Genomic DNA, 25381 nt, shown 5'->3' with positions numbered 1-25381 from the left:
CTTTCAAATAAATAAATCTTAAAAAAAATTGGAAAGAAGAAGGCAAACTATCGCTATTTTCAGATGTCATGAATCTATATATAGGGAACCAAAAGACTCTTCTAAGAGACTATTGGAGGTCCAGCGCTGTGGCTTAGTGGGTAAAAACTGCAGCCAGCAGTGCCAGCATCCCCTATGGGTGCCGGTTAGAGACCTGACCACTCCACTTCCAATCCAGCTCTCTGCTATGACCTGGGAAAGTGGTAGAAGATGGCCCGTACTAGCATGGGAGATCTGGAGGAAGCTCCTGGCTTTTAATCGGTGCAGCACTGGCCATTGCAGCCAATTGGGGAATGAATCAGCTATGGAAGACCTCTCTCTCTCTCTCTCTCTCTCTACTTCTGCCTCTCTATAACTCTGCCTTTCAAATAAAGAAATAAATCTTTAAAAAAAAGAGAGACTATTGGAACTCATTAAAGAGCTTGGTAAAGTGGCAGGAATTTTATGTAGCCTTTGTATACACAGACAATGGTATGGCTCAGAAAGAACTCCTAAGTTCAATCCCTTTCATAATAGCTACAAAGAAATTAAATTTATTGCAATAACTTTAATTGAGGAGATCAATTATCTCTGATGAAAATTACAAAACATTAAATAAAGAAATAGAAGTAGACACAAGAAAATGGAAAAATCTTCCATGTTCATGGATTGGAAGAATTAACATCATACTACTGAAAGTAATTTACAGATTCAACGTGATCCCAATCAAAATACATCTCAGATCTAGAAAAAAATGCTTAAATTCAAATGGAAATACAAGAGACCTTGAATAGCTAAAGCAATCTTATACAACGAAAAGAAAGCCAGATACATCACAAAATCAGATTTCAAGACATACCACAAGGCACTTATAATCAAAACAGCCTGGTACTGGCCAAAACAAAACAAAACAAAACAGGTGTATAGATCAATGGAACAGAGTAGAGACTCCAGAAATCAATCCATGCATCTACAACCAACTTATCTTTGACAAAGGAGCTAAAATCAATCCCTGGAGTAAGGACAGTCTCTTCAACAAATGGTGCTGGGAAAACTGGATCTCCATGTTATTGGAAAGAGCAAGGGTTCTTGTCTTCACGCAAGAAAAAATTCAGGTGAGACAGAGAGCAGGGGAAAGCAACATAGCAAGGTTTATTAGGGTAGGGACATCTGTAAGAATGGATGGGCGCCTCTCCAGACAGGCCCTGAGAGACAGTGCCCAGTCGCTCAGACTGGGGGAGAGTGAGGTTACATGGCTGAGTGGAGAGAGTACACCTGGGCAGGCCAGGCGGGTGGCTCAGTAGAGAGGCAGAGGGCTGAGCGCAAAGTCCAGTTGAGGCCAGGGTTTTTAAGGAGATGGGTCTTGTCTTCTCCTCCTGGAACAAAGGACTTTTTGATGTAAATACTAAAAATTCTTTTCTGAGTTTTCCCCCTGAAGTTATCAGACAGGAGGAAGCCTGACTGGCATTGCCCCGGTTAGAGGAAGGATGGGCAGGACCCTCTGGAAGATCAGGATCTGGGGCAGGATGTTTGAAGTGCAGATACTGGGCTGCACCTGGAAGGTTATTGGGTAGAAGGGGCAGGAAGCACACCTGGAAGGTTATCAGGTAGAAGGGGCAGGGCAGGATGTTTCAAGTGCAGATACTGAACTGCACCTGGAAGGTTATCAGGATGACTTTGAGATGCAGATGCTGGACCTAGATGTCAATTCCTTAGGCCTTTGTCACACACACATAAGCTCATTTCTGACTTCCTAACATCCACATGTGGAAGCATGAAACAAGATATCTACCTTATATTTTACACAAAAATCTACTCAAGATTATCAAGAACCTAAATCTACAAGTAACACCATTAAATTACTACAGAACATGGGGAAACCCTACATGACACTGGCATAGGTGAAGTCTTCTTGGAAAAGACCCCAGAAACATAAGCAACGAAAGCCAAAATTGACAAATGGGATTCCATCAAGCTGAGAAGCTCTGTACTGCAAAAGAAACACTCAGCAAAGAGAAGAGACAAACCGACAGAATGGGAAAAAAAATTTGTAAGTCATGAAACTGACAAAGGATTAACTTCCAGAATCCATAAAGAGCTCAGGAAACTCAACAACAAAACAAACAATCCAGTTAAGAAATGGGCAAAGGACTTGAACAGGCATTTTTCAAAAGAGGAAATTCAAATGGCCAACAGACACATGAAAAAAAAAGGCTCAGGGTCACTAGCCACCATGGAAATGCTAATCAAAACCACAATGAGGCTTCACCTCACCCCAGTTAGAATGGCTCTCACACAGAAATCAACAAACAATAATACTGGAGAGGATGTGAGTGAAAAAGGTATCCTAATCCATTGTTGGTGGGAATGTAAACTGGTGCAGCCATTGTGGAGACAGTATGGAGATACTTCAGAAATATGAAAATAGATCCATCATATGACTCAGCAATCCCACTCCTGGGAACTTACCCAAGGGAAATGAAGTCAGCATATGAAAGAGTTATCTGCACTCCCATGTTCATCGCAGCTCAATTCACAATAGCTAAGATATGGAATCAACCCAGATGTCTACCAACTGTTGAGTAGATAAAGAAATTATGGCATATGTATACTATGGAATACTGCTCAGGAGTAAAAAAAAAAAAAAAAAAATGAAATGCTGTCTTGCAACAAATGGATGCAATTGTGAACCATTATACATAATATTAGCCAGTCCCCAATAGACAAATAGCATATGTAACTAATAGAGTATCTAAAATGTAATATATAAGAGTGAAATGGACATTTTGAGATTTGATGATTGTTTACAGCTCTTGTCTCTGTTGAGGAACAGTGTTTTTTTTTCCCTTCATGCTATTTCTTGAACTCTTTACTTACTGTAGGGTTAATTTTGTAAGTATAAAGTAAACTGAAAATATAACATTGTAAAAATTAAGAGTAGGAATAGGAGAGAGGAGAGGAAGAAGGGTGGGAGTGTGGGTGGGAGGGAGGGTATAGTGGGAAGAATCCTGTAATCCTAAATATGTATATATGAAATGCATGAATTTTGTAGACCTTAAATGTCTCTCCCCGTCTTCGTGGAGGAACGACACAGGACCCTGCGCTGTTCTTTCGTCTGCTCGGCCCTCCCCGGGTTTGCTGCTGGTTCTTCCCGGGTTGGCTACTGTCCCTTCCACCTCCATGGAAGGGTGGTTCCCCCTGGCCACTTTACCCACTTCTGCGGGGGAGTGGCACACCGCCGGCCGGCTCTCTCGGGGGCTGCACAGGTGTTCCTTCAGATAGATGTTCCTCTTAGATGTTCCTGGTGCATGTTGTTTCTCTCCTCCTTTATAGTCCTCTTCCACCAATCCCAACTCTGCTACCCACACGCCGAGTACGCTGCTGTCCTCCAATCAGGAGCAAGATCAGCTCTTGCAGCTCAGTCAATCAAATTGGCGAGAGGCAGCTGCGTAGAAGTTGTTACTCCCTTCTCAGCGCCATATTGTGGGAAAGCAGATGCATAGAATAAGTCTTAATTCCAGTAACAGTCTAGTCCGGGTTGCTCCCCACACTTAAATAAAGTTAAAGAAAGAAAAAGAAAATAATAAATTATGGTGTTCTCTTGCACAGTAGGGTGGCAATACATTATGATAATGTACTATATATTTTTCTTTAAAAAAATTGAGAAAGGACTTTCGAATGTTTTTACCATAAAGAAATGTTATATGTTTGAGGAGATAGATATGTTTACCATGATTTGAACATTACACAATGTATGTGCATGATGAAGTGTCATGGTGGCCCAGACTTATGTACAATTTTATGTATCAGCTGAAGATAAAAATAAAATTTTAAAAATAAATCACCCCTCCAAAAAAAGTGACTGCAATGCTCTAAGTCCGCCCATGGGAGACTCAGAAGTCATTCTCAGAAATGGCAGAGCCAGAGGAGGTCGTTCAGAGAGTAGGTGATGAGTTCTATTCGGGTTATGTTGAACTTTTCACCTGTACAGCACAGTCAGGAAGGTCTGATAGAAATGTAGGACATGATTCAGGAAAGAAGCCAAGTCTTGCTAGGAAATTAAGACTTAGGACTCATCCCAAACAATGGGTAATTTTATCAGTAAGAGCAGAGCTCCTGAGAGTTCTGAGACAGAATGAATTTGAGATTTCAAAAATACTGAAATAGTTATTATGGAAGAATATGTATGGCTTCCAGTGTTGTTAAATTCTTTGATGATTTTAAAGTTCTTGCATATGTGCTGTTTTATCATTATCTTAGAGTTAGTGTCATTACTAAAGAAACTTTGGAAACAGCCATGAAAAAAGTTTGTTACATCTGTACTTTACACAGGCAGTTGAAAGAAATAAAATATCACTGAGATTAGAATGACTAAACACACATATACACACATACATCATGAGGAATTGTCAGAGTACTTGAAATGGGAAGTTGCAAAAATATTTACAAATATATAATATAATATATTGTATATTTGCCTGTGGTGCTGGCATCCCAAATCAGGGTGCCGGTTTGAGTCCTGGCTACTCTGCTTCTGATCCAGTTTCTGGCTAACATGCCTGGGAAATCAGCAGGACTTGGGCCCCTGCCATCCATGTGGGAAACTAGAATGGAGTTCCTGGCTCCTGGCTTTTGCATCACACAGACTTGGGGGAGTGAACCAGGCATGGAAGTGTGCACGTGTTTTCTGTCTTGTTGTGTGTGTGTCTCTGTCACTCTGCCTTTCAAACAAACAAATAAATAAATCTATAAATCTAAGTCTCTGCCCCAGTTATAAACACAAGCCCAGAATCAGCAGTGTTGGGCTGAAATTCTGTGACCTCAGAAAGGTTCCTCATGCTTAAGATGCCTCACTTTTTATTCTCTAATACCCCCCAATACCATCACTAAATTAATAGTACCATCTATTGTATGATAACTAAAGGAGACGTTCTATATGAAGCACAATGAACAGTAATCCCAGTCAATGTCATTACATCAGCCTTTTGCTGTTATTTTTCCTTTGCCTTCCTCTTTGTACTTTAGTTTTAACACTAGGTGGCAGTAATGCTCTCTTGACCAATTAAAATGACAATTGCCGTTCCTGTTAACAGAGATGGGTGAAACCTTACCTAATTGAAGATGTGTATAGGGCAACAGCAAAGGGGGAAGGATACAAAGAGGAGGGACATGGAAAGCAAGAAGGAGAGAAAAAATTTTTAGAGTTTGATATTTCAAAAATACTGAAATAGTGATTACGGGAGAAAAATCAGATTTTTATTGGACAATTTTCTACTTTCTAGAAAACTCAGTGTTACTTTTGCTTTTAAACACATGTCGTGGGGGCTGGTATTATAATAGCAAAATATCACACATGTGATACTGGCATCCCATGTCAGGGTGCCAGTTTGAAATTCAGCAGCTCTGCTTCCAATCCATCTCCTTGTTAATGTGCCTGGGAAGGCAGCAGAAGATGGCTCAAATACTTGGGCCTCTACCATCCATGTAGCAGACCAGGATGGAGTTCCTGGTTCTCGGCTTTGGCTTGACCCAGACCTGGCTGTTGGAGGGGCCATTTGAGGAGTGAACCAGCAAACAGAAGATCTCTCTCTGTCATTCTGTCTTTAGATAAATAATATCATTTTAAGTACATGTGGTATATATATTTTTGTGCTGGCAATCTTTAAGATTTTAAGTGGTCCTGGATGAGATTTAGCAAAATCAGCAACATAGTAATACTGTCTGTAAAGCATAATAATGTGTTCTACCACTATTTGGTATCTCAGTATTAGTCTCCATGACAAAAATATGATCATCTTCCTTCACGTAAAACATTCTTTCCACAATAAGACATTTAATGTGTTAAATATTATCTATTGCTGTGTAGCTATGACTCCAAAAGCTGGTGCTTTAAAATGACAAACATTATTTTTTCTGAGGGCCAGGAATCGTGGAGCAGCTTCGCTGGGTGGATCTGACTCAGGGTCTCTCATGAGGTTCCAACCAAGACATCAGCTGGAGATGTAGTTATCCAGAGGCTTGACCAAGCTTTAGACTCTCTGCGTCCAAGATGGCTCACTTGATGGGGCCAATGCCTCCATCACTTTGCACATCCATTTGTCCAGAAAGCAGCTTGAGTGCCTTCGGGACATGGCAGCTGATTTTCCCAGGGCAAGAGATCCAGGAGAGACTGCAAGAAGCAAGCCACAATACTTTTTATGACCTCATCTCAGAAGTCATACACTCTAACTTCCATCATATTTGTTCAAAGTGAGTCACAGGAAATAACTGGACACAACTGTTAGGAATTTCATACATATGTTGGAAACGAAGTTTCTCACACAGGGAAATTAGTGGCTGTCGGCTCTCTTTCAGTGTGGCTCTGAAACCATGCCTTGTGTCTCTGTGCCTTGATTTCTTCATTTAAAGAGAGTGGTCAGGGGCTGGCACTGTGGCACAGTGGGTTAACGCCCTGGCCTGCAGAGCTGGCATCCCATATGGGTGCTGGTTCGAGACCCGGCTGCTCCTCTTCCAATCCAGCTCTCTGCTATGGCCTGAGAAAGCAGTAGAAGATGGCCCAAGTCCTTGGGCCCCTGCACCTGTGTGGGAGACCTGGAAGAAGCTCCTGGCTCCTGGCTTCAGATCAGCACAGCTCTGGCCATTGCAGCCAATTGGGGAGTGAACTATCGGATGGAATCTCTGCCTCTCCTTCTCTATGTAACTCTTTCAAGTAAATTAAAAAAAAAAAAAAAAAAAAAGAATGTTCATAAATCCATGAGGTGCCCTATCTGGGTATGACCTCAGGTAAATGTTTTTTCATCTCTAAAATGAAGTGATCTAAGACATTGGCTTTCAAAATGTTTACACCCACTCTAAGAACTGTATTCTGAACATGAACACATGCATGTATATCTGTTTACATACAGAACAGCAATGAAGGTTTCAGACAACAGTACCTTCTTCTATTTATTTGTGTGTTGTAACTCTATTTCCTCTTTGAGGTTAATACATTAAAAGTAATTTTAAAAAGTCACGTAAAAACCTATTGCACTGGTCTCATGATCCATTAAGGGCTTCATCATTCTTTGTGTGAAAACCCAATATGCACTCTCACTCCTGGGTGCTTTTTTTCCACTAAGACTACAACAGAAAGGTTAAAGAATGAGCAAGACCTCCCCTTCAAGTTTCTGGCAGGCAGAAAATCAACTTGTAAAGATGGGTGAGCCCTGGGAGGCGCTACCTAAGCAGACGGGTTATTGTGGTTAACTTCAAAAGTTGGTTCTGAAAAAAAAAAAAAAAAAAAAGTTGGCTCTGCCCCTTGCCATGTGACTTTGGTAAGTCTTCTCCCCAATCAGAATAATCAGCAGTATCCCCTTGCCTATGTCATAAAGTTGTTACCAGGCTCACAATTAGGTAATTGGGGACTCACCATGTGACACAGAAGCTAAAGGCCTGATCTTTAATGTTCACATCTGTCTAGGATAGAGATTATCCCTGTTTTATAGATGCAGACAGATGTACAGAAGTGATACAAGCAAGATTTTCAAGTTAGCAAGTGGTAGAGCTGGAATTCAAAACCAGTTCTGACTACAAACCCTCATGCCAATCGGAACAGTAACCTACTTCCTGCGACCTCAACTGGTGGCCATCCGATATATAAAGATATAGACTCACAGGGAGTCACCACAGTGGAATGGCCTTAGAAGCTGGCCCTGACCCTGTCATGATCTTAAGGTAAACACATAAAATATCACGTGTGGGCTGTGCGCTTGAGCGGAAGCCGCCATCACCCATCAGAGCCGAACACCAACAGTAAGGCTTCAGCACTTCAAAGTCGCCAGAGACACTGCTCACAGCCAGCAAGTCGGAACTGGACACATTTCTTAGACATTACTAGAGAGAGAGCGAGCGAGCGAGAGCGCTTCTCCTCCATGCCCCCACCCCCACCCCCAAATGCCTGCATCAGTTGTGGCTGGCCCAGGCCAGAACCAGAAGCCAGAAACTCCTTCCCGGTCTTCCTCGCGGTCAGAGGGGCTCAGGTACTTGGGCCACTGCCTGCTGCCTCCTAGGGTGCGCGCATTTCGTTAAGTGGAGCCCTCACGATCTCCCAATGTCTTCCATACCCCCCTGACACTGGGGGGCCCCTTGAGAGAAAGGCCTGGCTTCCGGCCCGCTCCAGCACGCCTCGGTCTCGCTCCAGTGCTCGGGGAACCAGACGCTCGGTCCCCGGCAAACCCCGCGGGGGCCTCCCCCTCTGGCTGGCGGGCGGGGCGGGCGGGCACCACAAAGCCCTTTATTGAGCCCCCGAGTGACGCGCGGCGCCCGCAGTTCCGCCCGCGAGCAGGAAGGAGGCGGGTGCCCGCCGCGCGGGTTCGCGGCGTGTGCGCGGCCCTCGGCTCGCCGGCGCCCGCGCAGCCCTCGAGCCCGGGTAATGAGGCCGTCGGAGCCGGCTCGCCGCCGGGGCAGGCCGGCCGCCCGCCCGGGACTTCCCGCCGCGCGTTCCGGCCGAGGGGGCGGAAGGGGGAGGCCCGGGCGTGGGAAAGTGCGAGGCCCGGGCGAGCCTCAGCGGCCTTGCGCCCCGGGCTCTGTCGGCGGCCCAGGCCTCCACCTGTCCCGGGAACCGGTTCCCACCGGGAACTGCGCGACCCGCCCGGAATCGCGTGCGCGGGCGGGACGCGGGAGTGGTGCTAAGGGTTGGCCCCTTCTTAAGCTGAGCGTTGTGAAAGCGTGGGGAGGAGTGCTTCGTGTCCTGGGCCCAGGCTGGGGGCGGAAGGTGCCTGTGCCCGGGCGGGCGAGCACGTTTGGTGATGTGTTTGTTGCTGGGTTGGCTCGCTCAAGCAATGACAAAACACCACGACAGAGCACCCATACAGTTAACTGAAACCTTGTCTCACGATGACAAATCCCGCCCTAAATGATGGTGAGAAATGATAAATTTTGTTCATGGAAAAAATAACACAATTGTAAATTCGGGGGTCAGGATCAATGACCATTTATTAGGGACCTTCAGACATTCAGAAATGCTTTTTCTTGTTATTTGGCTATGAAAATATTCAGGGGAAAAACCATTAATGAGGTGCATTGGAATCATTTCAGGCAAAGTGAACCAAATCTCTGTGGCATTCCCTCAGGTTCCTAGGTAAGACAGTTGGGCCTTAAGAGTCCACCATGGCTTATGGCTTGCCAAGAAAGAACACAGTGAAAACCATTTTGAGGGGCAGTTGTTATAATGTGTAAGTATTTTTATCAAGGTAAGCATTGAGTGGGGTGGGGTATGTCTTGGCTAAGAATGAAAGTTCTGGACTATATGAGGTACTACCAGGTGTCTGGATCCTTTTCTTTGTTTTCAAAGGCAACTGCTTATATATATATATATATATATATATATATACACACACACACAAGTATATATATATATATACACTATCTACAAGACAAAGCACAGATTTCTTATATATGCTTTGTCTTGTAGATAGTGGATCATTATGGGAAGTTTTTGTTTCTGTTGTTGTTTTTTAGATTTATTTATTTGAAAGGCAGAGTTATACACAGGGAAAGAGATCTATCTTCCATCTGCTTGTTCACTCCCCATAACGGCTGCAACATCAGAGGCTGGACCAGACTGAAGCCAGGGGAATTCCTTCTAGGTCTCCCACCTGGGTAGCAGGGGACCAAGGTGGCAGGAGCCCAAGCATTTGGGCCATCATCTACTGCTTTCCCAGCAGTATTAGCAGGGAGCTGGATAGGAAATGGAGCAGCCAAGACTTGAACCAGTGTTCTTATCTGATGCTGATATTGCTGGCAATGGCTTACCCTGCTGTGCCACTATGCCAGTCCCAAGGCAACTGCTTTTATAAGAATATATAAATTATCTGTCCTGGCCTTTGCAATAAAACAGTATTCTCAAATGAGAAGATTGAGGTGCAGAGAAGAAGTTCAGTCAAAGTCAACCGTCTAGTACAGTACAGGCTAGGGTGTCTGGATCTTCTTATCCCAAAACATTTCCTGCTGCCCCCACCGTCTTAGAATACCTCTTTCCTGCAGCCATTCTTGACCTAGGCTCCAAGCCTTGCCTTGGCCCTGGGCTCCCTGCTACCTTCTCTGTGTTTTGACATCCATTTGTAAAATGGACACAATCCCCATGTGGTGTGGATTAAAAGTAGGTAATTCATGTGAAGTACTTGCATGTTGCCTGGACTACTGTGACTATGCAGTGAACATGTGTGGCTCCCATGTAGTAGGTTCACTCTGTGGTATTATACTGCTACCTTTCCTCTTTTTTTTTCTTTTATGTTTGGATTTGTTTTCTTTTGTTAACCCCTGTGCTACTGCTTATGACCTGTTTGCCATTATAGGTCAATTGAATTTTTCTTCTTCACAATATTCTGAGACGTAAGTAGGGATTCCCTACAGGATTATAAAACAAGAGCTATTGGAATAACCAAGAAAACTCATCATTGCATTTTGTTTAGTTTAGTCAGTTTGTTTAGACCTTAAACTATAGGCAAGTATTATAGTAAAGAACACTTTCTGGAGAATGATTTATTAAATAATTAAAATATATTTATTTTAAGGGTAGAGAGATAAAAAGACAGACATTGATCTTCCACCTGTCGATTCATTCCCTAAATGCCTACAAAAGCCAGGGGTGGGCCAGGCTAAAGGCAGGAGCCTGGAACCCAGTTTGGTTCTTCCATGTGAGTGACAGGAACCCAGGTACTAGGGCCATCACCTGGTGCTTCTCAGAGTGTGCATTAGCAGGAAGCTGGAATTGGAAGTAGAGCTGAGACTTGAACCCAGTCACTCTGATAATGGGACACAGTTATCCCAAATGACAACCACTGTGTCAGATTACTGCCCCCCCCCCAAGATTTTTTTATTTGGGGCCAGCACTGTGGCATAATGGGTTAAGCCACAGCCTGCAGTGCCAGCATCCCATATGGTACCAGTTTGAGTTCTGGCTCCCCCTCCCCCCCTTTTTTGACAGACAGAGTGGATAGTGAGAGAGAGAGAGACAGAGAGAAAGGTCTTCCTTTTTTCCGTTGGTTCACTCAACAATGGCTGCCGCGGCCGGCGCACCGCGCTGATCCAAAGCCAGGAGCCAGGTGTTTCCCCTGGTCTCCCATGCAGGTTCAGGGCCCAAGCACTTGGGCCATCCTCCACTGCCTTCCTGGACCACAGCAGAGAGCTGGCCTGGAAGAGGGGCAACCAGGACAGAATCTGGCGCCCCGACCGGGACTAGAACCCGGTGTGCCGGCGCCGCAGGAGAAAGATTAGCCTATTGAGCCGGGGCACCTGCTGTGCTGCTCCACTTCTGATCCAGCTCCCTACTGATGCACCTGGGGAAGCAGTGGAAGATGGCCCAGGTCCCTGGATCCCTGCACCCATGTTGGAGAACCAGAAGCCCCTGGCCCCTTGGCATCAGCCTGGCAGAGCCCTAGCCATTGACAGCCATTTGGGGAGCGAACTAGCGGATGGGAGATCTCTGTCTGGTTCTAATTCTACCTTTCAAATAAATAAATAAATCTTAAAAAAAAGATTGATTTATTTGTTTTGTAAGTCAGAGTTAGAGGGGGAGGCAGAGAGGGACTTCCCATCTGCTGCTTCACTCCTCAAATAGCTACAGCAGCCAAGGCTGGGCTAGGCTGAAGCCAGGAGTCAGGAGCTTCATCTGGGTCTCCCATGTGGGTGACAGGGGCTCAGACGCTTTGGGCCATCTTCCACTGCTTTTTCCAGGTTGTTAGCAGGGAGCTGGATCAGAAGTGGAGCAGCCAGGACAAGAACAGGTGCCCATATGGGGTAGTAAGTGTGGACTCGTCCTGCGAGGTCCACACTGCCGGGGTGGTGGGGCAACGGCGTTCTTCGGCAAGAAGCGCCGGAGACAAGTTTCGGTGAACATGTCCGCTTTATTAACAACCAAGCACACCTTTTAAAGGGCAGGCAGAGGAGGCGTAGCTAATTCAGGGCAGCACTAATTCCATAGGATAGAGCCGGTATTGGCGCTGCTATGCTTCTCCAATCAGCTTGAAGGTCACGTAGGCTCTGGCAGCCTCCCAGGTGGGCCTGGGCCACACCCAGCAGCAGTTTACCTGGTTGGCAATTACACGGCTCTTCAACAGAAGGCGGGGGTGGGGAAATGTGCCTGGGGCTCCTGCTGTCTGCCAGCAGTCATGCTAACCTCCTGCATGGGCTAGGCAGGCAGTCTCACAGGATCACCCACAAGCAAGAGCTTATACCTTCACACGTTGCTGTAGCGATTATGTAGTTTACGTGTGTAAAGTGTCCAACATAGTGCCTAACGTAGTATTGCTATACTTACAATAGCTTTGATCAACACAGAAGGATAGATCTTCCTTGCATATATGTTCTGTATTATGTTTAATTAGGCTCTTGGTAGACATTAAAGTGATTTCTCTGTTTTTTAAACAAGCAAAAAAAACCCTAATGAACATTCTTATAAATACATATTTGTGAATTGTTCAAGCCTGTCTATAATAATTACAGAATCTGAGTCTTTTTTTTTTAATTTTATCTATTTATTTGAAAGAGTTACACAGAGAGGAGGAGAGGCAGAGAGAGAGAGGTCTTCCATCCACTGGTTCACTCCCCATTTGGCTGCAATGGCTGGAGCTGCACTGATCCAAAGCCAGGAGCCAGGAGCTTCCTCCGGGTCTCCCATGTGGGTGCAGGGGCCCAAGGATTTGGGCCATCTTCTACTGCTTTACTAGGCCATGACAAAGAGCTAGATCAGAAGTAGAGCAGCTGGGACTAGAACCAGCACACATATGGGATGCTGGCACCGCAGGCAATGGCTTTACCTGCTACGCCACAATGCCAGCCCCGAGTCACTTAGATGATACAGTATCAAGAAAGCTGGAGGAGATAGGGTGGCTTGTGTATGACACTGTCACTGTCACTACCCTTACTGGGTCCAAAGCAGACCCTTCGTTTTCTCACACGGATGAGGATGGACTCATACTGATTACAGATAAGAAACAGGTAGCTGATATTTTAAATAGGATTTGGCTAAATAAAACATTTATTTAAGGTTCATAGTGGCTATTTCTTTAACATTTAAGTTATTTATTATTTATTTGGAAGGCAGAGAGCCTGAGAGAGAGAGAGACAGAGATACATATAGAGAGAGCACCTGTCCTCTGGTTCATTCTCCAAATGCCTGCCACGGCCCAAGTTGGGCTGAGCTGAAGCTGAGAGCTGAGATTGTAATCCAGGTATCCCCACGGGCAGCAGGTTCTAAATGAGCCCTCACTGCTGCCTCCCCGGGTCTGCATGAGTAGGAAACTGGAGTCAGGAGCCAGAGCTGGGTATTGCGCCCAGTACTCTGATGTGGGACATAGGTGTCTTAACCTCTGGCAAAACACACTCCCCATAGTGGTTATTTTCCATGCTGCAGTTTGGAATTTCATCCCGATCCCTAAAACCCACAATGAAAGTATTAACATATGCTATATATTTAAACAGCCAGAAAGAATTTGGAGCTAACAGTGCTTGTCCACATCCTCTTACATGGAAAGATGGAGTTACCATGGGGCCAGCACTGTGGCTCACTTGGTTAATCCTCCGCCTATGGTGCCAGCATCCCATATGGGCGCTGGTTCTGGTCCCAGCTGCTCCTCTTCCAGTCCAGCTGTCTGCTGTGGCCCGGGAAGGCAGTGGAGGATGGCCCAAGTGCTTGGGCCCTGCACCCGCATGGGAGACCAGGAGGAGGTACCTGGCTCCTGGCTTCAGATTGGCGCAGCGCGCCAGCCATGGCGGCCATTTAGGGGGTGAACCAATGGAAGGAAGACTTTTCTCTCTGTCTCTCTCTCTCACTGTAACTCTACCTGTCAAATAAATAAATAAATAAATAAAAAGATTGAGTTACCTCCACGGAGGCTTCACTGTGAACAAAAGTTCCTGGCATTAATGTTTCTGGTCTGGCTGGTGCCGCGGCTCACTAGGCTAATCCTCCGCCTTGCGGCGCCAGCACACCGGCTTCTAGTCCCGGTTGGGGCGCCGGATTCTGTCCCGGGTGCCCCTCTTCGAGGCCAGCGCTCTGCTGTGGCCCGGGAAGGCAGTGGAGGATGGCCCAAAGGCTTGGGCCCTGCACCCCATGGGAGACCTGGCTCCTGCCATCAGATCAGCACGGTGCGCTGGCTGCAGCACGCTGGCCGCGGCGGACATTGGAGGGTGAACCAACGGCAAAGGAAGACCTTTCTCTCTGTCTCTCTCTCTCTCACTGTCCACTCTGCCTGTCAAAAAAGAAAATTTCTGGTCATATTTTAAATCCTTCTTTGCTAGAGTGGCAACTCCAGAAAACCCTGAGAACTTCCCTGTAGTCCAAAGTGTCCAGCGGCAAAAGAATTAAGAATGAATGTGATGTCCTCTGTACACTACACAGTATGGCTGCTTAGTACATTTATTGAATGAATTAATGAATTTTTTGTCCCAGACAGGAACCTTGGGATCTTGCACTGCTTACAAAGACCTGGTACACAAACTTAGCCAACCTCAAGTTGCCTTTCTTGGAAGAAATTACATTTGGTAGTCCTATAAAGCTCATAAAATGTAAAACTGTTAAGGATGGTCTGCTCCCTTCAGCAGAATGTAAGTTCCTTAAGATCTATTGTAATAAAAAGTAAATTGTCTGTAGCATTTGCTCATCAGAGAGATGTGTGAATGTGCTTCTCCATACCCCTACCGCTCATCTAGTCTTGTCAGCTTGTTCATTATTCAGAGATGTGAATCGTGCTGTGTGATAACGGTTTTGACTGAACTATACCTGGTGAAAATGGCAATCGAATTGCTCCATGTATTTTATTTTTCAGCCATCAAAACTGAAAGGGAGTATGAAATGAAGCGCCTGACTAAGCTTAAAAGTGAAGAAAGTACCTCTGAGGAAGTTCAGTTATCCCTAAGGGGAAGGACAGCTGGTTTCAGAAGGCCTTTTCCACCGAAGTCCCAAGCACCTCAGAATGGAGTCTGTGCTGTTCCCTGCATCAGAGGGGATGGAGGTCCTGAGCCTTACGCTGTTGCAAGTTCGGTGTCGTCCTATGAGTACATCGTGACCTGATGGGTGTGCAGGTGCCACACACGTTGGCAGGTGGGAAGCTCTGACAGGTCTTCTGCATTCCTGCCAGTGCTCTTTGCCTTTGTGTCACAAGCGACAGCACTGTAAGTAGATGGAAATGCCTCTGGAGATGAGTCACTTACTCATTTTTGATTTTTGCAAACTTGCACTAAGCGAAAAGGAACCTCCTTGTTAGAGGCATTATTTTGAAGAAATATTTTGAATCTGTCTTTGAGATCCCAAGGAGGGACCAAAAAGAAAGCAAGGAGCAATTCTCTTGACAATGATAAATGCTGAAAATTTTCATTTGATTAAGAAAAATAACAGAGCAAGTCTTCAGTTTTCAATTTTCAGTGAAACATCACTGTGTTACTTTAAAGTAGCAAGTAGAGCTTCCTTTGTTTTTGTTTTCCTTCTGCCTAATTTCCTGTTTTTTCTCTGCGTGACCCTGGAACATGTGGAACACGCATACTTATGTATGTGAAAGAGACATGAACGTACAAAGAAAGTCTTATTATGAGAAAAACTGATTTGCACAGAGGGGTTGGGGAATGGGGAAATTGATTAACTAGAAAGTATTGGATTTGGATGAACCAATTTTTCTAGATTGTGAATCCAATAAAGCATATTTGTAAATTAAGGTTATGTTTTAGCACAGTTTGCTATTTATGTATTTTTATTTTATTTATTTGAAAGAGTTACAGAGAGAGAGGGAAAGACAGAGAGAAAGAGAGATCTTCCATTCACTGGTTTACTTCCCAAAAGACCACAACTGCTGGGCCTGGGCCAGGCCAAAGCCAGAAGCATGGAACGTCTTCCGGGTCATGCATGTGGGTGGCAGGAGCCCAAGCACTGGGGCCATCCTCTGCTGCTTTTGCAGGCCCATTAGCAGGGAGCTGTATCAGAGGTGGTGCCTATGGGATGCTGGCATTACAGGCGGCAGCTTACCCTGCTGAGCCACAATGCTGGCCCCCAGCACAGTTTAGTGTTAGATGATTCAGTAGGCATTTCAGGATCTTCTTTTATCTTGCCCTTTATGTGAAAGAAGCTATGGTATAGTGTTTAAGAGGACAGACTTCAGACCTGGTTACCTCTCTTTAAATCTCAGTGCAGCTGCTTATAGCACTGGGATCTTTGGGGTAAGTTACTTTGTCTCTAAGTTTCCTTCTATATTAAATAGGAATCATACTAGTTCCTACTTCAGAGGGGTGTCATGAGGACAAAATAGAAACTGCCAGGTACACTGAGAATTACTCTAGTGTTAGCTGTTACTGGGAGCATCAAAACCTTGTACCACTACAGTCTAGGTATAGAAGAGATATAATACTGGACTGTGTATTAGCTGGATTTTTGTCACTGTAGTGGGATATCTGAGACAGGCTCAGAAGAAAAGGAGTGTCGCTCCCCCTCTTCGTGGAGGAACGACACAGGACCCTGCGCTGTTCTTTTGTCTGCTTGGCCCTTCCCGGGTTTGCTGCTGGTTCTTCCCGGGTTGGCTACTGTCCCACCTCCGTGGAAGGGCGGTTCCCCCTGCCACTTTCCCCACTTCCGCGGGGGAGCGGCACACCGCCAGCCGGCTCTCTCGGGGGCTACTCAGGTGTTCCTTCAGATAGATGTTCCTGGTGCATGTCGTCTCTCTCCTCCTTTATAGTCCTCTTCCACCAATCCCAACTCTGCTACCCACACGCCGAGTACGCTGCTCTCCTCCAAATCAGGAGCAGGATCAGCTCCTGCAGGCCATCACTCAAGTTGGCGAGAGGCAGCTGTGTAGAAGTTGTTACTTCTCTCCCAGCGCCATATTGTGGGCGAGCAGATGCATAGAATAAGTCTTAATTCCAGTAACAGTCTAGTCCGAGTTGCTTCCCACAAAGGAGATGTTTTTATCTCACAGTTTTTGAGGTTTAAGGGCATGGTACCTGCATTGACTGAGTTCTGGTGAGGGCTCCTCCCTGGGCTATGACACATCATGACACATGGCAGTCGGGGGAGTGTGTGTAGGAGCAAGATTACATCTGCGTACCAGGAAGGAGAGAGGGCTGGAGGGGCCAGGCCTGTTCTTCCTCCTCTCACCTCAGATTGGGGTTGTAAGGTACATGCCTCCATCCTTCTTCAGAGGTGTTGTGAAGATGAATAGAAGATGTGTCTCGGGGCTGGCGCTGTGGCATAGTGAGTAAAGCTGCCGCCTGTGGTGCTGGCATCCTATATGGGCACTGGTATGAGTCCTGGCTGCTCCACTTCTGATCCAGCTCTCTGCTATGGCCTGGGAAAGCAGTACGAGATAGCCCAAGTCCTTAGACCCCTGCACCCATGTGGGAGGCCTGGAAGAAGCTCCTGGCTCCTGGCTTTGGATCAGCGCAGCTCTGGCTGTTGCAGCCAACTGGGGAGTGAACCAGAGCATGGAAGACCTCTCTCTCTGCCTCTCCTTCTCTCTCTGTGTAACTCTGACTTTCAAATAAATAAATAAATAAATCTTAAAAAAAGAAGATGTATCTGTTTGCAAAATGGTTTCTGTGATAAACATTTTAAGTATTCCTTGAGGAAAGGTGACGTTTGAGAAAGCTGTAGATTCTTGGTATTTTCTTGAGACAAAAGTGGTTGCTTGTAGCTTTCAGAATCTTCTTTAGGCAGATGATTCTGAACCACTTAAAACTGCACATGCTGAAATAAAATTGCATTGTAAGGGGCTGGCGCTGTGGCACAGCGGGTAAGGCTGCTGCCTGCAGTGCCAGCTCCCGTGTGGGCGCTGGTTTGGGTTCTGGCTGCTTCACTTCTGATCCAGTTCTCTACTATGAGCTGTGAAAGCAGTGGAGGATGGCCCAGTGCTTTGGCTCCTGCACCTGCGTGGGAGGCCTGGAGGAAGCTCCTGGCTCCTGGCTTCAGATCAGCACAGCTCCTGCTATTACAGCCAATTGGGGAGTGAACTGGTGGATGGAAGACTTCTCTCTCTCTCTCTCTTTCTCTCTCTCTCTCTGCCTCTGCCTCTGTAACTCTGCCTTTCAAAAGTTTCAAGAAGATTTATTTATTTATAAAATCTTTAAAATTAAATTGCAAAGTGGAATTGAGTGATAATGTGTTTATGTGTGTCTCTTGAAATGATATAAAAGCAGGAATGCTTGCTTACTTATATCGTTACTCTGGTGATCAGTATATGTAGGCACTGAATATGTATTTATTTTTAAAAAGATTTATTAATTTATTTAAAGATTTACTTTATTATTTGAAAGAGAGTTGCAGAGAGACAGAGACAGAGAGAGAGATTGAGATCTTTCGTCTGCTGGTTTACTCCCCAAATGGCAGCAGTTGCTGGAGTTGGGCCAATCCGAAGCCAGGAGCCAGGGCCTTCTTTCTGGTCTCCCAAGTTGGTGAAGGGTCCCAAGAACTTGGGCCATTTTCCACTGCTTTCCCAGGCCATTGTTGGAACTGGATCAGAAGTGGAGCAGCTGAGACTCATACCGACACTCATATGGGATACTGGCACCACAGGTGGAGGCTTAACCTACTATGCCACAGTGCTGGCTCCTTATTTACTTATTTTTGAGGATTTATTTATTTGAAAGGCAGAATTACACACAGAGAGGGGGAGAGAGGGGGGGGGGAGAGAGAGAGAGGGAGAGAGAGAGAGAGAGAGGGAGAGGGAGAGGTATCTTCTATCTGCTGGTTACTTCTCAGATGGCTGCAATGGCCAGAGATGGGCCAGGCTTTCTGGGTCTCCCACGTGGTTGCAGGGTTCCAAAGGCATGGGCCACCTTGTACTGCTTTCCCAGGTGCATAAGCAGGGAGCTGGATGGGAAGTGGAGCAGCTGGGACTTGAACTGGTGCCCATTTGGGATTTCAGGATTGCAGGCAGCAGCTTAACTGGCTCCAGTGTGCATTTATTGATAGATACTTTCCAAATGGTCAAAGGTCCATAACAGAGACCATTTGTTCTTATATTTCATGATACTTTTTGTGATGGTTTTTATAGGGAGATAGCCAGGATAGGATTAAATATGGGTTCAAACAGTTTAAGACCAATATCAGAAGGAAAAAATATACAATTTACGTAAAACACCTTAAGTTATAAGAATTGAATTAAAATGGATAACTTCAATGGTGGGTTCTACTCTCCTATCTCTTCCCTCTCCCATTTTGCTATTGATGTCACAGATCATATTTTTATATTGTGTATCTGTTGGTGTGGATTTATAGTTTTTAATGGTTTTGTGTTTTTTATATTCTGTATTTTATATTCTGCTTTAAAGTGATTTATATGCTGACATTACAATACTGCAGAATTGTACATTTTGTCTGTGTATTTACTGTGCTAGACAACCTTGTATTTTAAATTGCTGTAAAATTTTATTTGAGTGAGAGTGAGTGAGCAAGCGAGACAGAGTGCTCCCACCTACTGGTACACTCCTCAAATGCTGACAATGACTGGGACCGGACTGGGACCAAAGCCAGGAGCTGGAAACACAATTCAGGTCCTCTTCATGGGTGTCAGAAACCCGTTCACTTGAGCCATCACCACTGTCTCCCAGGATCTGCATTAGTGGAAAGCTTGAGTCAGGAGCGGGAACCAGGAATTGAACTCAGGTACATCACTGTTGATTGTGGGAGTTTTTACTGCCAGGCTAAACACTTGTTCTGAGCCATATATATATATATATATATATATATATATTTTTTTTTTTTTTTTTGATAGGCAGAGTGGACAGTGAGAGAGAGAGACAGAGAGAAAGGTCTTCCTTTTGCCGCTGGTTCACCCTCCAATGGCCGCCACGGCCGGCGCGCTGCAGCTGGCGTACCGCGCTGATCCGATGGCAGGAGCCAGGTGCTTCTCCTGGTCTCCCATGGGGTGCAGGGCCCAAGGACTTGGGCCATCCTCCACTGTACTCCTGGGCCACAGTAGAGAGCTGGCCTGGAAGAGGGGCAACCGGGACAGAATCCGGCGCTGCGACTGGGACTAGAACCCGGTGTGCCAGTGCCGCAAGGTGGAGGATTAGCCTATTGAGCCGCGGCGCTGGCCCTAAGCCTTATATTTTTATACAGTGTTGAGTTTTTGCCCTTTGTCCTTTTCTTTCAGTGTGAAAGATTCTCTTTAGCATTCTTTTTTTTTAAAAAAGATTTATTTTTACTTATTTTAAAGAGTTACAGAGAGAGGTAGAGACAAAGAGGTCTTCTATCCGCTGGTTCATTCTCTAGATGGCTTTAGCAGCTGGAGCTGCACCAATCAGGAACCAGGAGCTTCTTCCTGATTTCCCACATGGATGCAAGGGCCCAAGGACTTGGGCCATCTTCTACTGTTTACCCAGGCCACAGCAGAGAGCTGGGTTGGAAGCGGAGCAGCCGGGTCTCGAACTGGCGCCCATATGGGATGCTGGTGCTTCATGCCAGGGCGTTAACCTGCTGCACCACAGCGCCGGCCCCTCTGCCTCTCTGTTAACTGTACCTTTTTTTTTTTTTTTAATTTTTTTTTTTCAACTTGGCCCCGGGCGGGGCGTGCCGAGTTTGCCCAAGTTGGGCTGGACACCGTCTGGGGAGGGGGCGGTGGGGCGCACCAACTATACCTTTTTATTTATTTATTTTTAAAGATTTATTTGATTTCATCATCATTTAAAAAAATCATCTATTATTTTTCACTTTATGTTTCTGTGTGAGAGCAAACTGTTGAAATCCTTACTTAAGGTATACTAAGCTGATCTTCTGTATATTAAGATAATCGAAAATGAATCTTGATGTGAATGGAAGGGGAGAGGGAGTGGGAAAGGGGAGGGTAGTGGGTGGGAGGGACGGTATGTGGGGGAAGCCATTGTAATCCATAAATCGTACTTTGGAAATTTATATTCATTAAATAAAAGTTAAAAAAAAAGAAACAGAAAAAAAAGATTTATTTTATTTATTTGAAAGAGTTAGAGAGAGAAAGAGAGGCAGAGAGAGAGGTCTTCCATGAGCTGGTTCACTCCCTAATTGGCTGCAATGGTTGGAGCTGCACAGATCCAAAGCCAGGAGCCAGGAATCTCTTCTGGGTCTCCCACACAGGTGCAGGGGCCCAAGGTCTTGGGCCATCTTCTACTGCTTTCCCAGACCATAGCAGAGAGCAGGATTGGAAGTGGAGCAGCCAGGACTCGCACCGGCGCCCATATGAGATGCCAGCACTGCTAGGCAATGTTTTTACCCTCTACGCCACAGTTCCGGCCCTGTGCCTTTTAAATTAGTAAATAAATCTTTTAAAAAATGGAGCAGCAGGGACTTAAACTAACACTCCTATATGGGATGATTCTGTTGCAAGCGATGGCTTGATCCACTGCATTACAATGCCAGCCCTTCCAATATGTTTATTTCGAATTTTTTTGTCATGTAACAAATAGATTTTCTTTTTGGAAATTATTTTGATTCTTTCACTGGGCCATGTTTCCTGTTTCGTTGTGTGCCTTAGGGCTTTTAGTTGAGATTTGGCCATTTGAGAAAACGAGCCTCTTCTCCAAGCCTTTAGAGACTGGCTGTGAACAGAGGACCATCATTAAGCAGTCCAGGTAGAACTTACGGGGATCCTTTTAGGCATTCTGGGGGTCCATCTTTTCTGGGCCTGGATAATTTCCCAAAAACATTTGCCTGCTTGTCTACTAGAGCTGTGATTTCTTGCTCCCCCTGTGTCTGTTGGTGGTAATACAGCCTCTTTGGTATTGTAACAAACTTGTGGTGCTCACCTTTGTTTTCAGTGACCCTCAAGCTGGTTTCCAGATTGCAATTCCAATCAGCATTCGAAGTCAGACAAAATAGGATTCAGCCCCTTCACCCGTGCCCTGAACAGTCAGAACACTGGATGGATGTACAGGCTATTCTTCTGTTTTCCCCCTGAGAAAGAAGCCAGGGTTGGGATTTTTCTCCTGGTAGTGCCTCTCTATGCAGGCGTGTGGTAGTAGTTAGGTCAAGTAAAGTGTCATGAATTTTCCAACCCACTACAATGCATGTCTTCTTGGCTTTGCACTTGCTTGGGGTGTTGCAACATCTAAATTGGTTTCTAGAGTTCTTAAAAACGAAAAGCAACTTATTGCGTATGTTTTTGTTAAATTGTTTTTTTTTTTTTTATATCACACTGATTTTACTCTACAAATATAGAATTTTTGATACATTGATATCTGTGGAATTTTAGGTTATATATAATGTTGAGGTTGCAAACCCATACCCGGGTATAAGTAGGTAGCAAAAATGTGCAAAGAGGGCCAACGAGACTGACCATTTGGGGAGTGGATATAGAAAGACTGGAGATGCAGAGCGCGTGTGCTTCCTCCTAAGGGGCAGTGGGTCCTCAGCTCTTGCCTTTGGATGCTGTGCTAGAATGGCATTATAAGAAAGTTTCCAATTCAGTTTTCCCCAAGGGGGAAAATATACCTATTTTTCAAGAGAATCTGAAAATAAAGTTGAAAGCAGAGCACAATAAGTTTTGTTATGGAGAATTTAGATGTACAAGAGTAGTAGGAATAAAAAAGAAAACCTCACGTCACTGTCACCCAGCTACCCCACTTACCAACTCATAGCCAGTTTGTTTCACTTGTACTCATTCACCTTCCACCCCCCACCCCCCACTGCAGGGTTATTTTGAAGTAAAATTTAGAATCATATCAATTCATCTGTAATTACAAAAAAGCAGATTTTATAAGTGGATTATGTGGCCCAATCAACACAGACCTAGGGGCTGTAATCCATGGGGCCCACAGTTTGACCTCAGATTAGGGAGTTGCGTCCAGAGGTCAATGTTTAGGCACCATCGTGTGTGTCATCCTGATGCTGTCCTCCACCTCGGAGATGACGGCTCAGACCAAGGGCACCTGTCCTCAGTTTTCAGGTGAGTTAGTGGTCAGCAACCCTGGAAAAAGTTGTCAGGAACCCAGGCTCTGTTTGTAGCCCTGGTTATGTGACTTTAAGAAGATGGGATTTCCACATTCCTAGTCCAGATTTTCCTCCTAAAATTCCAGTGTGCTTTGGGTAGGGTGTTTATCTGCCAACCAGAAATACTCCCAGTTTCTTGACTGCATGTTGAGGGGGGGAGGGGGGGTCAGTCACCCAGCTCTGCTGCTTCTTCTGTCCACTTTCTTAACACACCTGTCCTCTCTAGTTTTTTTTTTTTTTTTTTTTTTTTTTTTTTTTTTTTTTGCCATTTTTACCAATTTTCTACCTCTGCTAAGGCTATCATAAATAGGATATTTGGGTTGTTAACTGTGTAAAGTGTGGAAAATGGCCATTTTATGATCATGCAACCAAAGATTTTAGGCTTTAACAAGCATTCAGTGTTTCTATTTCTGTGGAAATCAAAACCAATTCACTGTTTTCTTAAAACAATTATATCCTGCTGTATCAGCGTATATTTTGCACTGTACTTGGATTAATGCTGTATGTTTATTTTTGTACTTCACATCCCACTGAGTGGCCTGCACGCTCCCTTTTTCGGGTGACTGTCACTAATCCATTTAGTCCCAGGGATAATACCTCCAAGAGTTTCTTTGATACTGTAAATGTTTCCTAACCTAAAGTCCACAAGTCTATTGCATAATATATTGAATATTGTTGTTCTTAGGTTTAACCTCTTAAAAATAAGTTTAGATAAGGTAGTAACAGAAAATTCTATGTTTTACTTAAGACTCCCCTTACAACTAACTGATTGTGTTTCTGTGAGAAAACCTTTTAATTTCACTGGAAATCACTTTGTTTCTCCTTTTAAAAATAGCTAGTTACAAATGCATATTAAAGGGTCAAAATTTCTAAAAACAAATGCCTTACATAAGTTAATGTTTTATTTATTTGAGAGGCAGAGAAAAAAGAGAGCTCCCATTCACCGGATCAGTCCCCAAATGTACATAATGGCTGGGGCTGGGGCAGGCCAGAGCCAGGAGCAAGGAATTCAATCCAGGTCTCCCACATAGGTAGCAAGGATCCAAGCACTTGAGGCTTCACCTGCTGCTTCCCAGAGTGTGCATCAGCAGGAAGCTGGAATTCGCACTGGCGCTGGGACTCACACCTGGGCACTCCAGTGAGGGACGCAGGCATATTATTGTGGGTCTCAACCACTAGGCCAAACGCTTGCTCCATGACTCGCTTCTTTCTTATTTATTTATTTGAAGAGAGAGGGAGAGATGAGAGGTAGAAAGAAAAAGAGAAAGAGAGAGAGAGAGAGAGAGATCTTCCATCGTCTGATTCACTCTCCAAACGGCCATAATGGCCCGAGCTGGGCCTTTCTGAAGCTAGGAGCTAGGAGCCAGGAGCTTCTACTGGGTCTTCCAGTAGAAGGGTGGCAAGGCCCCAAGCACTTGGACTGTCTTCTTCTGCTTTCCCAAGTGCATTAGCAAGAAGCTGAATTGGAAGTGGGGCAGCCAGGACTTAAACTAGTGCCCATATGAGATGCCAGCATCACAGGTGGCAGCTTTACCTGCTATGCCAAAATGCCAGACCTCTCTGCCCATCCCCCACCCCAAGATTTGCTTTTTAGAAACAGTAGTTCCCTATACCTCCATCATTCCCTTTCCCCTCTGCAGAGACAACTTATTTTGCTGTTTTTACCTATTTTGTTATTTATCTCCACGCCCCTAGATGACACTTTTTAATTGTTACTTCTTTTTTTTTTCTCCTTTTAAGGTATGATCTTTTGATTTACCAGTATAGGAGACAGCATTTTGTTTCTGTTCTTTCCCCAAAACTTACCACACATGCGTAAAATTTCCCCTTCTCTTAAATATAAGTTATAGTCTTGCTTATGTTAAACCAGGATATTAAATCTTAACAATATTATGAGGGTGTGTCTTAGTCTCTCTGGGCCGTTAGAATAAAATAGCATGCATGAGGTGGATTACACACAACAGAAATTTGTTTCTCACGGGTAAGGAGGCTGGGGAATCCAAGATCAAAGCAGATGGTGTGACTGTTTGGGGCCTACTTTCAGGCTCGTAGTCGGCACCTCTTCCTGTGTTCTCTCATGGTGGGAGGGATCAGCTGTCTCTCTGAGATGTCTTTCACAGGGACGCTAGTACCAGAGTCCCCCCAGACTTCTCTGGAGGCTCCACTTCCCAACATCACCACCTTGCGGGGCAGGGCTTTAACATATGAGTTTGGGAGGACACAGTCATTCAGACCACACCATCCCATAAACCTGTCACAGCTGAGCTGTGTAGTGCCGTATGAGTAATTTTCCTCCCCTTCCTTTTTTTTTTTTTTTTTAGGATTAATGATTTAGTCATTACATTTAGTAATTGCTTAATTTTTAATGTATTTTTCATGAGACCACTGCATTTCTTTTAATCCCAATTTCTTTGCTTGTTGTCAGTCTTCTCAAAATATTGC

General features: G+C 44.9%; 1 protein-coding gene across 9 annotated transcripts in view; it reads left to right on the top strand.

The window, feature by feature from the left end:
* Positions 1-7456: 7456 nt before the first annotated feature.
* C8H4orf36 (chromosome 8 C4orf36 homolog) overlaps positions 7457-25381 on the top strand; it is a 48078-nt gene continuing 30153 nt past the window's right edge. For 4 of the 9 annotated variants that reach the window (XR_007909198.2, XR_007909201.2, XR_007909200.2 and 1 more), the window contains exons 1-4: positions 8269-8425; positions 9129-9230; positions 14450-14604; positions 14826-15171. Coding sequence is in view for 4 of the 9 variants with exons in the window: in XM_008267640.3 (XP_008265862.2) it covers positions 9166-9230; positions 14450-14604; positions 14826-15070 (465 nt within the window). In the remaining 5 variants the exon portion in view is untranslated. Of the gene's footprint in view, positions 7732-8268; positions 8918-9093; positions 9231-14449; positions 14605-14825; positions 19347-25381 lie in introns of those variants that run through there. The other 5 variants (XR_007909202.2, XM_002716979.5, XM_008267640.3 and 2 more) reach the window with 4 other exon arrangements.

This window comes from Oryctolagus cuniculus, chromosome 8, assembly GCF_964237555.1.
Source record: "Oryctolagus cuniculus chromosome 8, mOryCun1.1, whole genome shotgun sequence".
Lineage (NCBI taxonomy): Eukaryota > Metazoa > Chordata > Mammalia > Lagomorpha > Leporidae > Oryctolagus > Oryctolagus cuniculus.
The sequence above is the reverse complement of the archived record's forward strand: the minus strand, read 5'-3'. Positions and strand labels throughout refer to the sequence as shown.